The sequence below is a fragment of the Ammospiza nelsoni genome, chromosome 5 (genome assembly GCF_027579445.1).
Source record: "Ammospiza nelsoni isolate bAmmNel1 chromosome 5, bAmmNel1.pri, whole genome shotgun sequence".
NCBI classification, from domain to species: domain Eukaryota; kingdom Metazoa; phylum Chordata; class Aves; order Passeriformes; family Passerellidae; genus Ammospiza; species Ammospiza nelsoni.
In genome coordinates, this window is record NC_080637.1 from 53,370,075 (window position 1) to 53,385,329 (window position 15,255).

A 15,255-nucleotide genomic window follows, 5' to 3' on the forward strand; every position below is an offset into this window, starting at 1 on the left:
TTCATGCGAAGGACCACAAGGTAAAAAGGCTCAGTTTTAGAGCAATCAGTCAGCTGGGCATACTTCTGCACATACATAAGAATTTTGTACTCAGCTTGTAATAATACCTGGTGAGCACTGCTCTGGGACCTCGAGCTCTTGCATGCATTTTATCCAACACCATGTGCTTCAGTTTCTGGTAATACACGGGACCAAAATAGATATATGCTTCCAAAGGCTCCCTGAAAGAATAAAAAGCAAAGCAAAACTGACAACCACAGTTAGCACACATCTACCTTAAGAGAGGCAAGGGTGCCATGTACAGGAGAAATGTGATAATGAATCCTAGAAAAATGTGTTTGGGCTTTCTGGGCAACCAGTCTGAAACCTCTTTCAGGGCAATCTTCTGAACACAGAGGCAGTACACTGCCAACACCACACGCTGCTGTCCCCAGTGCAGCAAGAAACAAGCTCCTGAACTCTGGTCATATGTTGTGCAGACACGCTGCTACAGCGTGCTCTGCAGGTACCTGTGTCAGCTGTAACATGGTAAGCCCCTCCTCTGTATCTGTACAGGAGTGTTTCAACAGTGTCATCAATAGCCAGGAAGGATGGTAAATGTCTCAGACTCTGAAGAGTGACTTAGGGTATTTCTGTTTACATTCCTTCATAAAGGTAAGCATATATGTAAGCAAATATATCCAGCATAAATGCTCAAAATATCCTTTTTGTAGGAGCATTTTAAGAATTTGCATTTGCATGAATCGCTTAGCACTGGCACACTGTGAGCCTGACAGTGTCCTCATCCCCTAATTCTCCCTGCACAACACCCTGAGGCACAACCCAAAGCCCAGATGGGTGAAAGCCCTCCTGGCTGTGCATCAGCGCAGCTGCCCTGGCAGCACTGCCCAGCAGCTGCATCCAAGGGACAAAGACTGCTGCCCTGGCTAGTCCTGGGGCTCAGATGAGCTGGGTGAAGGGCTCTTGAGAACTGTATTTAGGCACTTTCATCAGCTTGAGAACGTCTGCGAGCAGTACAGAGGGTGTTACTCCATTCTGTGAGCTGGAGTATGGCTAAAGATTTTTGTGTTTAAAACACCCCTAACTGTAAGAGGAGTGTAAGCACCTAAGGATCAGAAAGCAACCAGTGAAAAGCACTCAGTTATTTCCCACCTACCACCTTCACCCAGCTACCACCTACAGCACTAAGAATGACCAGAGTTAACACCGACAGACTCAACATGGCCACAATTTGTTTGAGGGAAAAGAAAAAAGGTAAAATGCAATGTAAAAACAAGCAGAAGACAACAGTATTATACCCTTTCAGAGTCATTACTGATATTATGCAGTGTTATTCCAAAAGTTGCTATTGAAGAAAATAATAAAACTTCATTAGACATTTGAAATCCGCAAACTTTCACATTCTTATGAAATATGCCTTCACGTTTCATAACAAACAGATTAAGCCTCTGTAATTTGCTTGGAAAAAAGTATTAGTATCCTTAAACAAAGTCTCTAAAAAGGGCCCTTCAAAGCTGAAGTTTGGGGACAGGGGATTTTTACAGCTAGATGATTTTATTCTCCCTAGGAAACATGATTAGTCAGATTTTTTTTACAAGCTACCATGATATACAAAGAGGAAGTGTTTCAAGCACCAGGATACTTGATATACAATTTATGGAATACGGAGTGAATAAGGAAAATAAAATTGTATTTCTGAAACAAAAAGAGAAGCAACATATGGAATAAATTGGCAGGAAAGGCAATTAAAATAAAAAGTATATTAAAAAAACTTGCAAGAGAGACCTAAACTTGCTTCTTGAGAAGAAGGGGACTGGAAGGATAATAAAAATAGCAGGAAGGTAGGATTAAGATACATTTTGGAAGGGCAGACATGTGAAGCCATATGGCCTTTTCCTGTTCCTAAACTATCTTATGTTCTTTGAACTCTGTGTCTCAGAAGCCAGTCTGATCAACACAGCAGGAAGTTTGCAGATTAGAGTATTATGCCAGACCGAAACATTGTGTAATCGAAAGAAAAAAAAAAAGGAAAAAGGAAGAAAAGAGCACACACAAAATATTCCCAAGAACAGATGCTTGCCTCCAAATCCATATTTGCAGTACTATTAAAGTCAACATGAAAATGCTTATCTGATTCCAAGCATATGCAAGACTTTCTGTTGACAGAAATCTGACATTTTTTCTATCTCTCAAAAAGAAAGCCTTGTTTTTAGCTTTTTTTTTTTTTTGCCAGGCAGCAAAACTTGCGAAATTTTCATATGTACCACGAGGGCCATTCCTATTACAGCCACACATACACTAGCAATTTTTAAAATGTGGAACCACAAAATGTTTCTAAGAAAAAAACCCCAAAATGCACACTACTTTTCAGCCTCTTTTCTCAATCTCACAGAGCAGTTTTCAAACAAGAGAAAGTTCCTGAGCTCTGAGACATGAGAAGATTTTTCAGATGTGCCTCAACAGAATTTCTCCACTCTCCTGAAACACCTAAATCTAAAGAGCAGATTCTTACCCAGTGATCCCAGATGTTACATAGTCCTTCCCTAGGTAGTTATAACCATGGCGAATAAGATCTTCACACACATCCTTAACTTTACTGCCGCCAAAAGCCGTTCCATAGTGAAATCTGCCATCGAGCACCCCAGCCTTTCCAGCCAGGAGTTCAATCAACTTTCCTACCTGTCAAAGAAAAGCAGAGTTAGCAGCCTGGTCACTGGGACAAGCAAATTGCTGGATTGCTCACAGCACAAGTTAGTCAGCGAAAGTGTCCCAGATGGCAGCCTGGGCTACTGCATGCAACAGGAGGAGTGGAAGCAGCCCAAGAGCCAGGAGTACTCCTGTGTGAAGGGGAAAACTGGACTCATCACAGGGTCTGGGAACACCCTTAAGGTACCAAGTCAGGCAGTTCCACTTCTTCCAGTTATCTGAAAAATGGGCAGGATCTGTGTGGCCTTCTGCTGTAGGAAACAGCCATGGAGACTTGATTTGCTGCAGTGCAGCAGGGGGAATAGAAGGGAAGATGCTAACAAAGGAAGGAAGATCAGAGGCTGTATGAAGGAAGCACTGAGGTCCCACAAAAAGGCCAGGCAGCGAGGTGTTTAGCAGGCAGTGACTCTGCAGCACAGGTGCAAGACTCGCTTAAGTTCCAGGGAGATGTGTATAATTTAAGAAGTTTTACAGGTCTGCATCTCTAATTGAAGCTCCTCTCCAACCTTCACCTCACAGTCTGCCCCAGCCAGATTAGTAGGCACAGGCAATAGGGAAGGAAGAACAAGAAATTTTCAAACACAAAAGGCGCAAGTGAAGTATTCAGTAGCATCCCTCTTAGCTCGACACAGAACAAAATGGGTATGATGCACAAAGAGCCTGCAACCCTGCTCCTTTTACAGTAGGATGTTTCAAAACAGTGAAACAGAGGGCTGACTACTAAGAGCAGAGCAAGTGCTGGCATGATGACTGGAGAATATTCTCAGTGAAATCACACTTAAAGCTTTTTTGTCTTTAGTGGCTGATTCCCTTCTCTTTCCCTCTTGGGGGACAGCGTCGTGTGAATGGAGCAGCCCCACTCACCGTCATACGCGATGGGAAGCCATGCGGGTTCATTATGATATCTGGGCAGATCCCTGTATCACAAAATGGCATGTCTTCCTGAGGAACAATCAGTCCACACACCCCTGCAGAAGAGAAAACATTTCAATTCACAAAACAGCAAACCACCAGCAGGGCTGACGCTCATCACCAGATTTTCTTTAGTGTTTTCCTCCTCCTCTCTTTCTTATGGATCACTTTTCTCCCAGACTCATTACCATGACCAGTACTCCCAACCTGCAGAGGAAAAGAGAGCCCTAGTGACAGGATTGTAAAATTAGCATACCTTTATATAATGCTCACAGTCAATCGTGAGTTAGCAAATTTGGGAAGAAAGCTTTGGATCCTATTTTCAGAAGCAACTAAAAGCTTCTGTCCAATCAGACTGGAATATCCCAAGAGAGACACAGTTTTTAAAGCTGATGCTATAATTTCATGAAAGGAAAAAAACATCAGTAATTTGGCCTCTTAGGTTATGCCTTTAGACATACAGAATTATTATTGATTTTAATTTTATTTATCATATGTATCTTTGCAAAATACTGTCAATAAAAACACATCAAATGGGACTTTGACAGGGATAAGTAGGGGAAAATAAATAAAAAATAACAAAGATTTTTTTTCAGGTAACATCTGTTTGCAGAGTAAAGACTGCTATCAATGAATTACAAAGTGCAATCCACTCCACAGGCTGCTTTTATTTTGTCAGTCCATGAACACAACCTGTCCCTTGAAAAGCTTTGGAAGCTTTTTTCAGTCTCTATCAGTATTGGATATAAAACAAAGAAAACCCTCCAAACTCTAAAAATATTGCAGACAGAATTAGCAGAAACATGAAAATCCATTTTAAATATGCATCATGCATCTCAACATTTTCCTTCCAAACCTTATAACTTTCTATAGTGAATTTTGCAGTTCAACATACTGCAGCTATAAACCATTAAGAGATCTAACATTCAAATTCAGGTGTTAAAATGCAGCTGCTTAAGCCCATACTCCTTTGAACCAAAGCTACTGTTTCAGCTGGACAATTTCTTCCAGAACCCCTTAGAGCTGAAAAAGTCTGCAAGCTATTTGAGACCAGCCTGCTGCAACTGTGGCAGAGCAGGCTTTGGGAACAGTCCTGGAGTGGAGAGGGCTCCTGGAAGACCGAGAGTACTGGTTACATCCCTAAAAAGGCATCCCCCGACCAGCCAGCTCACAGGGGGATATCGGCGTCTGCTCAGGAGGGAGCTCCTCTTCCACTGTCCAAGCAAGACAGGGATAGGTGTATGGGACAGTAGTTAATAGAATGAGAATGGTAAGTATGGGGGAAGGGAGGAGAAAAAAACCATCTGGGGCAAGGGTGTGTGTGCTGCTGTATTTCGTTTTTAAACCTATTGAAACTAATTTTCATTGTTCTACTGTGATAAATCAATAACATCCTTCTAGCTCTTCTCTGCCAAGGAGCAATCTTTTGCTGAAAATAAAAAAAAAAATCAACAACAAAACAAAACAAACCCTCAAACCAACCCACTATCTCTTCCTTGCACTATCTCTTCTTTTTTTTTTGCCTTAAATTTTACACATAAATACTCTGTTATATGTGTATTATCGTGCATATATTCTGCCTTATTTGCATTAACATCTAAGAAAGTATTAGGTTGCATCTGGACTTCACGGCACCTGTAAGCCAAGAATTAAATCTCAGCTAACTTAAAATTACTTTAGGCTCTGAAAACCTTTTATATGCCAAGCTGGTTCCCATAGCAGACAGCCACTGTGTTGTTTGTTTTGTGTGAAAGTGAATGATAAAAGATCCATGAAATCGACACAGAAAGGCAGAACAGCAGAAAGAACTGAGGGCTCTCCATCATAGCGGCTTCTACCCTCCGCTGACTTGTGTAACAATAGGACCTACACACCCAACTGCAGATCTAACACAGCTGTGCATTTCATTAGATGAAGAGCACTAGTGACACAAGTAAATAATTAACTTATTCTGGTCCGCTGACTGTGGTTATGAGACCAGTCATAGCTGACAGATTTTAATACAAGTTAACACAAAGACAGCATAATGAGCTTAGAAGTTAAAAACAAAATATTTAGACAGAATCCAGAAATGTGAAGCTTACTAGGCCATTTATAAAGTTTCTATGTTACAGAGGGAAAAAAAAGGGAAAAAAGAAAAAAGGGAAAGCTATAAAGCCTTAGTTCTAAGCTTCTGTATTTTAATAAGTTGCTGAGCCTGTAGCAGATCTATAGCATGTCTGTGTGTATTTAGAGGACAGAGAAGCTTCTTCCTACCCTATGTTTTAAGAAAGTTCATTCAAATGTTGAAAAAGCTGAAAGATACCTTTCCTATATACAATCCTACTTCTAAAAGTAAGTAACTGCAATTAATTCAAAATGTAAACTTGATTTTATTCTGCAATTGCTTGCTTTCAGAAGCTCTTTAGGAGAATAATGCTCACAGGTCTGCACTTTAAGCTCCTCAATTTACTACTCTCTCTTTTTTTTTTTGCAGCAGAGCAGTAGCAGACAAGCAAACAGCTGCAAAAAAGTGACCAAGTGAATTAATCCATGTAAGTGGAATTACCACGTGCAACTGGCCAATAAAACAGTAAAGGAGAGGAATTTAAAACAGCCTCAAGTTCCAAATTCTGTTCAAGTATGAACTGCATTTCTCAACTGAGCTGCTCAACTACACCCCATACAATATTCATAAATAAGGCACACTCAAACTAGGAGGCTGTTTTGCTCTGTGGCTCTTACTAGAGGTGAGTATTTCTTAACTGTCACTGATTTAGACATCACATGAAAATTGATCCTCAGCATTCATAGAGGACACATGGAATAATTTGGTTTCATTCACTTCCCTTTCTCTCACAATTTTTATATGCTGCATCTGGAATTGAGTAATATAACTTGAGACTAAATTCTATATTGCAGTGGGACTGAATAGCTCTCACCTATACATTCTGGTGTCTCATCTGGGACCAGAATCAAGTACTAACAGCCAGAAAAAGCTGCAGACAAAACAAAAACCAAAATCTGTTATTTAATGTGGATTAACAAGATGGTTACGTGCTTGAACAAGAAAGCACCTAGCAACTTGCTACATCTAATTTCTTTTCATTTGAAAAACAAATTAAATTCTAGAAAAGAAACTTCTGTGTATCTATTTTAGAATGTCGCCTTAGAAAGAAAATCAGTGAAAATGCTAAGAAATTCTTTTACAATATCAAAAAGGGAAAAAAAACCTGGATTAATAAGCATGGCAGCTTAATGCAAGGGTAACAGTTTAAATTACAGTAACCTTAAATCAGACATCCACAGTGGTTTAACAGTGGTTTATATGCAAGTATAAAACAGCCATGGGCAGTGTTTTTCAATGCTATTGTATGGCAGCCAATAAATGACAATCCCCTGACTATGCACAATGGCCCCCAGCCCCACACACGCTATCAGCATCGATGCTGACAGCATCTCAAACCCATGTACCTCCACAAGGCACTGACAGCATAAAGAGCCCCTCATCCCTGTACTTTTGTCTGAGTTTCTTTTCCTAATCAGGAGAAACTCAGGTTTCCAGAGCTGGCACCTTTCGTGCGGCTGCTTTTACAGTTTGCTGACAAACACGAGCCCAGCCAGACTAAGAGCGCGGTTCGGCGCAGAGGGGGAAGGGGGGCGGCTGGGAGGGGGCAGGGACAGAACGCAACACTATGGGAAAGTTTTTCACCAGGCTACGATAAGGTGCCTTCTATACACACACATGCCAAATGAAAAAAAATCATCAAATAAGTCAAAACAACCTAATATAGAAAACTAATTACTACCAGCAGGAGGGACATTAGAGAGCAAAGAAGATGACGTGAATAGAAGCAGCAGCAATACCAGTTTCTATCAGCAAGATAAAAAGAAGTGTGTTACTAAATGTGCTTGTTTACTCGCTCTAATGATACAGTGGTAAAAGCGCTAAAACTGACTTGAAAGGCGTCTATTTTAGCTTTGCCAGATTTGCCAGAATTTGGAAATACTCTTGAGAAATAAGACAACATCACATAATTAAGCAAAGTTGCAGCAGTAACACAGCGCTGTATGTTACGGACAAGTGACAGATTTGAAAAAATTAGTAAGGCTGAACAACGAATTCACAGCTGCTTCAAAACTCTCTAATTACATACTGCGTTGGCTAACTAAGCATAAAAGAAGTCTAGAAGAAAAAAGTGCTGTATCACATAACCTTTGTTCAATACTGAATCATTCACTGATCTATCATATCACTTGCTACATCCCATTTGACATAAGAGGTAAAGAACAGAATTAAAATTAACAGATAAATAATGCATAAGTAAACTTGATTAGTTTTCTTATTAAAAACATCACTCTAAATGAGAGGAGGTGCTAGAAGACAATACAGTTTGTACACTGCTTTCCCATGAGCTGCTGAATGGTCTGATGTGATAAATTTGCATAGTCTGAAGCACACAAAGAGCTGATTAATTGAAACCCTTACAATGTTTCTGGAAGCAGCTATTGTAAAACAATAACCATAGGAACTTTACAAAATACACATGGCTGAATGAGTCAAGAGCTTAATAAAATGTGTGTTCAGGATACACTATTTGGAAACAGAGATTTTTATTCTGTGCCATAAAATGCTAAATCACGCTAATTTCAGAAGGTCAGTTGAGGATTTACTGAAAAGGTCAGAAGGTTACCTGTTTGCTGCTTGAGATAAAAAATGCTCTAATTTTCTTCTTAAGATTGCAAGCTAAACAGTGGTTTTGTTAAAAATACATAGAAAAAAAACAGTCTGGGAAGTTTTAATGGCATTCTGACATTTTCTCAAATACAACCCCTGAAGATAAAAACACGGTAAGAAATCCCTACCTTCCTTGATGCCTAATAACTACTAATCATCTGACATTCCTGCAGTCGATTAAGAGCAAATTCTTTTTAATGCCACTTGAACCATTTAATTACTATAAACCCACTGACATTCTATTAGAGATAAAGTACTCATTCTGACTTATAACATGGGGGGAAATTACACAAGTAGCCATTTAAAACTAACATTTTATTTTAAATGTTCTGCTTATCTGTACTGTACAAGTACCTATTACAAGGAAAAGGTAGGTTGATCTCCACTATGAAGTTAAGAAAGCAGATGTTCAAACTATTAAAAATTTCAAAAAGTAAGCAAGCTAGATGAGAGGGATTGTCATGAAGTTTATGTAGTTTATAATGCAGTGAATGGATTTTGTTGTGACACTAAAGAACATAGTTCATTTAGGAAAACAAAAACCATCTTTCATGAATTTAAACTTGCTTCCTTGTCTTTAGAGTTAAGTGCAGATACTTCAGAAAGGTTTAATCCTTTATCTTAGATCTTCAGCTATTAAAAAGCTTCTGTTTGCAAGTTCAAACAATCTCTTGCTTAAATACAGTTTTTCCACTCCTCAGGAATACTGTTCAGTATTGCTGCTTAGTTCTGTGATCTACAGGACCTTTGTTAGAGGTGTTAATCCTTTTTCACATGAGAGACTGAGAAATGTTCTTTCAGAGAAGTGTTATATTGCTTTTTTTCACATCAAAGGAGCCCAACTTTTTCCTCATTGTGACTTGTAGCAAAGCAAGAGGAAATCTGGAAATATAATAATTTACTTTGTATGGAACTCAGATGAAGCTTCTTTAGCTTAACAATCCTTTTGCCTTCTGTGCTTTGAAAAGTGACTTTTCTTGAAGAATACAAGATTAAAACAACAAAATAATTAACCAAAAGAAGGTTTTTTTATCCTTCTGGAAAATATATGATGCAACATAGTGAGAACGAAGCCCTGCAGTTCAGGATAAACATAGAACTACCAGAGAGGATTTATTTGTGAGACACTAGAAGCTTAATAACTTTACAGACTATAGAGACAGTTCCAGTCCCAAAGATCTTACTGCAACATCCAATTTGAAGATGAATATGAAAAAAAAGCAAAATATTTGCCTTTCAGAACACAACTTGGCAGCCTCATTTGTTTGGGTTTTTTTTCCTTCTCCCTATTTACTCCTTTCTGAGAAGCCTTGAAGGACAGGCAACCTTTTACAGGCAGCTTGGAAGGAGTGTACTTAAAACACACACTCACGTGAAAAGAGCGTGTGGTGGACCGGCCAGAAGCGGTGACCTTTGCCAATACCATGTTGACATGTGAGAGGACACAAACAAGGCAGCAAATACAGAGGCAGTGACATAGATCTGTGTTATTATAGAGGCCTACAAAATCTACCTGCATATTTAATGGAAGCCTTTTCTGTAACAAAAGGCTAAAGCTGGTTTGTGAGATTTAATCTGTTGTATCCCAGACACTTTCTAATTCCTTTACTCTGCTTCCTTCTGCTCCAGTGACAAAGCAGAGCTTTGAAATACAAATCAATTTGGAATATAGGAAAAAGACCATCAAAAAGTTTGAGACATGGCTTGTGCAATCTCTTATTTTGCACATATTTAATTATTTAAAACCCACTCCTACTACGATTCCATGAAATCAGATGTCATCTCCATCCATGCCTTCTAGAAAATAAATATATTCCACAAAAAAAGACTGACAATACAGACAGACATATGCTTTTTCTTCTTACTGAACCAAGGTACTTGCTCGTTTAAGATCATTATCTGTTCGAATGGCTCTATGGCAGGCTTAAAGCTAGCAGTCACAAATTACACTTGAAGTTGTAATTGCGTACATTCAGACCAAGATGAGAGAATTAAAAATTCTGTCTCAGTAGAAAAAGTTGAACTGTTAGTATTATGATTTCTGTTTCATGATTGTCTACATTTTTCTGATAAGACTGATCCTTCCCCAGTTTGATATCAGAGGATGATACTAGAAGTTATGTTAAGAAGCTGTCAAAGGAGGTTTTCCCTTTCCTTTTCATGCCTTTTCTCCAGTTCTGCTATTGTCAGTATTGGTTTCTTCGTTGTACTGTTAAACTGCAAAACAGTGAACTGTACTGTTCTTGTCAGTTATTTTTCTTAGTATCTATCAAATGTATCCTCTCCATATTCCTCCTTTCTCCTGTTTACTGTAACATCTTTTTCTATAATGCACTACAGGGCAGTGAACTGAGAGGTTTACTGCCAGGAAGGCTATGAGTCTTAGTAAAATGTAGTAATTTGGAATATGATCACCCCCTTGATCACAAGGGATTATTAGTAGAGACTGATGTATGGGACAGCTACAGACACATGCCTACAAACTCTGTAACACAACTGTTGCAATGTTCCCACACTCGTATCTCCAAAACCAAGCTGAAAGTGACATTCTAAATAATTGATGGGTTTGGATTTTTATTAGTATTATTATTATTATAGTCCCAAGCACAGATAGAGGGTGATCAGCCATTGTTAACCTGATGCAGTGCCAGGCGTAATTATGGGTGCCCTAAAAGTTTACTACAGCATTTAAGGATAATGCTTTTCATTACCATGGGATTTCCACAGGTAGTTGCTTGCTCTATATTGTGAGATGTCCTACGTGCATTTTGTCATATGGAAGGTCTTCAGCACCCTGAAGCCATACTGCAGCCTGCCTGACAGAATTCTGTTTCATTCTGTCATTCTTCCTTTTGCACCCATGGTTCTACATTTGTGGAGCACTCATTTTATTATTTTTTGGAGAGATATGAAAAAAAGTTCATTTACATTCTGTTCAACTATTCCAATTGGTGCACATTAATAGCCCAAACTAGGAGAAAAAACTAACCTACTTAATTTTTTGAAGTAAATCCCCATAAATATTTATCATGATTAATCAAGCAGCTTCTTTAACATAATTTGGAGGCTTTTAAAAAAATTCTAATAAGAAAATTTGTCCTGCACAGTACTGATTGCATTATTATAAAATAACTTGCTGCTAAAATACTGCATACCACTTAGGAGAAGGGTTTAATTAGACAAAGCTGAAACTTTATCAAGAAATAGTCATTGCTCCAACAGTGCTCCTAAGTTTTTAAGCACTGTACAACTACATTGTGTATAAGATTGAAAAAGTATTAGAAAGAGAACCTACACAAAATCTTCCTGAAGGAGGATCTTCCCTCAGAAAAGGAAGAATGGTGCAGTTGAACATTCCAATTGCTCAACTCCTCCTGGTTGCCTCTGAAGCTCTTCCTCCCCTCACTTATCTTAACTCTCCTATAAGGCTGCAGTGCAAGAACTAGACTCAGTTTTATAAGGAAAGTCAAGATTGTAATGCTGCTTCTTTACTTTTTTGAAACCTTCAACAGTATTGATTTCCAAATCACTTGGGAACTCAGTGGGGATAGCTTTCTATTTTTAGATCAAAAACCATCTTGAAAATACAATCAGGAAAAGCATTTCAACGCTTAGCAGAAGAGTTTCTCTTCCTTAATAACAACAGAAACAATGGAAGTATTTCCTGAGAATACAGAGTAATTATAATAATAATAAATAAATAATAAATAAAATTAAAAAACAGTTTTGTGGGTGTGTGGAAAGACACAGTGGAATTACAGGGGATCTTTCAGAGAGCTGGATGTACTGAGAAAGGCTGGCTGACTATTCTTATCGATAACACAAACTTGAGGCAGTATCTGGTAATAGCTGTCACTGTGATCAACTACTGCCTTGTGCACCCATTTTACCTCTTCTGATTGACAGGTCTGCTGTAGGTAGATATCCTGATCCCCTAACCTGGACTCCACAGAAATGTGGATTACAGTGGTTAGCTCTGCATCTCACGACAGGGATGCAGTATTTCACTTCAGTTATAACTGGCCAGGAGTTATTAGGACAGGACTGTAAGGGGTGTATGGGCTGCAATGGAAAGGATTTGGTAACATCAACATCTTTACCTTTCCATCACATCTGACAAGAGATGTTCTCAAGCCAAAATAAGACCTAAAGTTGTAACAAGATTACAAAACTCAGGTAATTGCACGGCACATACACTAACACAGAAGGTCATGCTTCAAATACTACAAATCTTGATTTTCCAAGTGTACAGAATGATGAGAACATATCAAAACCTGTCCCATACTGACACCAATGGGAACAAAGCATGCTTTTAAGTTGGTTACAGTCAGGCTGTTTTCAGTTACTTCTTTCTTAACACCCTTTGCATACCTTCTAGCTCTTTGAGATTCAGAGGATGATCTGATATTCATATTTTTTTATATTCAGGTCAAGGGAGTTCACTGCTGCTTTTCAGCAGATAGAAAAGTAGGTCCCTGATTTTCATTTTCCAAGTAACACTAAAACTTGAGAACTACACGACACCAAGCAGCTTCCAAGTGGGCACTCATTTTCAAGTTTTGGTCTGAAGATCCAGAGCTGCCCCAGATCATGTCCCGGGTGTATTTTTAAAAACATTTCCTTTCTTTCTGCTCTTGGCTGGTGCACCCCTAGCTGTGTTCCTGATTTGCTTCCCTTTTACACCATGGCTCTGAGTTATCTACCTGCAGTCTTGTCTTCAGAGCAGAATGCCTGCACAGACCCGCAAATTTCCCATTTCATCTCTCTTCTTTTCTGTCTGTTCAGAACCTTCCCAGTTTATGACAACCCACTGACAAATCTATCACCTAAATACAAATTGTGACTTAAACAAAAAACCCAACCAAACCTCAAAAGCCCTGTACTTGTTTGAATTGGGGGAAACTACTGTATTTTTCAGATTCATAGATCAACAAAGAGTAGTTTTTGCTAACACGTTTTTGTTTCAGAAACATAACTGCTAAATTAGTTGAACTTAACAAAAAAAAGGCATATGGCCTTCTACCACTGTATTCATAAAAGATCTGAACCAATCAATGGAAACATACATTATGTATGTATAGTAGGCATATACAACAATAATTTATTTTTATTAAATGGGTCCTTTACCTTTCTGCCCATGACGACTGCTAAATTTATCTCCAATTTCTGGACGTCTGGTTTGCCTCAGCAACATTTTGATCAAGAAAGCATCCTCAGCATTTGATGAAATCATTACTTTTTCAATGTAAGAATCAGTGGCGCCTTTATACCTAGTAAAAGAAGCCAAAACATTGGTTTTACTTCTATGAACAAAACAAAAGTTACAGACAACTATCTGTGTCATGGCAAGCTCCTGACCAAACTGTAATCTTTATGGAACTTACATATGAGGAAAAAGGATTTTATACTTATATACATATATATTTACATACAAGTTCCAGAATACAGCATGTTTCTGGAAAAGAAGTGTTTTAAGATTTGCAATAGAAACTAATAGAGAATTAAGCTGAACTTGTAAAGGACAAGGTATGGGGTTTTATTCACATGGGCTCTTCTTGACAGCAAAAGTTTCCTCACATATTACCAATCCGTTGATCTTCAATTAAAGAAACAACAGCCAAATATAGTTATATTTGAAGAAGAGAGTTTTCTAGAACCGAGTCTATTTTTTCAGACAACTTTCCTTCACGTAATTTTCCCAGCTCTGAAATTATATTGCAACATACGTTACTGGCACATCTTTGTACTGTGGTTGCTGAGGCACACTGCTTCCTTCCAGAGGTGTCTGGGTCACAGTGGGCATAGATTTGTTCACAAGAACTTGCTTATTTTCTACTTTTTCACCTACAGAGAACAAGAAAAAAAAGCACTATGAAAATGTATCTGACTGTGTCAGAAATACATTTTAAGCTTTAAAAAAAAAGGTGGAAGACAAACTGGAAGGAACATGCCCAAGAAGTATGCTCTGTTGTTTTACTAAATATTGAATGGTAAGGGAATCACTAAACCAGTTTTCTTTGGTAAACCAAAGCAGAACTGCTTGCATGCTGGGTGCACTATGAGAACAGTTATTCAACATACCCTGGGTCAAAAGTCTGCACAAAAGCATCTGAAGTCATATGCTCTAAGTATGGAGAAAATTAACAGAGAATACTTTGTCATGACTGAACTGACAAATTTTAGAAATTCACACCTGAATTTGGGGCAGCCTATCATTTCACAATGAGCTGTGCAAAACTACTGTCAGTCTCCTTGTATCCTCGTATTTCTATTGATACTGATGTCATATATAGCTTCTCCCTGGTCCATTCGCTTATCCTCCTCTTTACATTGAAAACCAGATCAGGAGGATGTCCAATGATACAACTGCACACCAAGTATCTACCTCCCACCTCCTCCACTAAATTACACTGATCTTCATCCTGTGTCTCTTCTGTCCACATGAACTATCTCAAATAGGTTTTTACCTACATGCTGAGAACAGTCTCAGTCTGGAGTCCAGCCCAGTCCTATCTATCCTAATACTTCAGAAGATTCTTGCCTTTTTTTCCTTAATTAACTTTGAAAGCTCCATTGTAATGTGTTAAGGAGCAAGACTGACCCAATTGTGTACTATAATGGAATTAAGTTTAATGCCCTTTAAAACACCTTTCTTACTAGATCTTAGTAGGTCTATTAAGTCATTTTCTAACTAAAGGATGACAGTATGGGAGGATTCTTCCTCAAATCTATTATCATTGGAAAGTTATACACCTCTCTTTACATTCCTATTTATTTTTCTTATCTCTCTTCAAACATATTTCTAAAGTGTTAAAACCATAAGGTTTTACTTCCTCAAATAACTGCACTAACTGACATCTTGTTAGGAGATTTTGACACATGTTATCAAAATAATAAGGGGCCTATCTCTATCCTTAAGA

The 15,255-nt window shown here is 38.4% G+C and overlaps 1 protein-coding gene across 2 annotated transcripts in view; it reads right to left on the reverse strand.

Annotated features, from left to right (window-relative positions):
• POLR3B (RNA polymerase III subunit B) overlaps positions 1-15,255 on the reverse strand; it is a 74,636-nt gene that overhangs the window by 12,857 nt on the left and 46,524 nt on the right. For both annotated transcript variants that reach the window (XM_059472845.1, XM_059472846.1), the window contains 5 exons: positions 14,062-14,179; positions 13,463-13,605; positions 3,571-3,674; positions 2,513-2,679; positions 108-221 (listed from right to left, as the gene is read on the reverse strand). In XM_059472845.1, the coding sequence (XP_059328828.1) occupies positions 108-221; positions 2,513-2,679; positions 3,571-3,674; positions 13,463-13,605; positions 14,062-14,179 (646 nt within the window). The remainder of the gene's footprint in view (positions 1-107; positions 222-2,512; positions 2,680-3,570; positions 3,675-13,462; positions 13,606-14,061; positions 14,180-15,255) is intronic.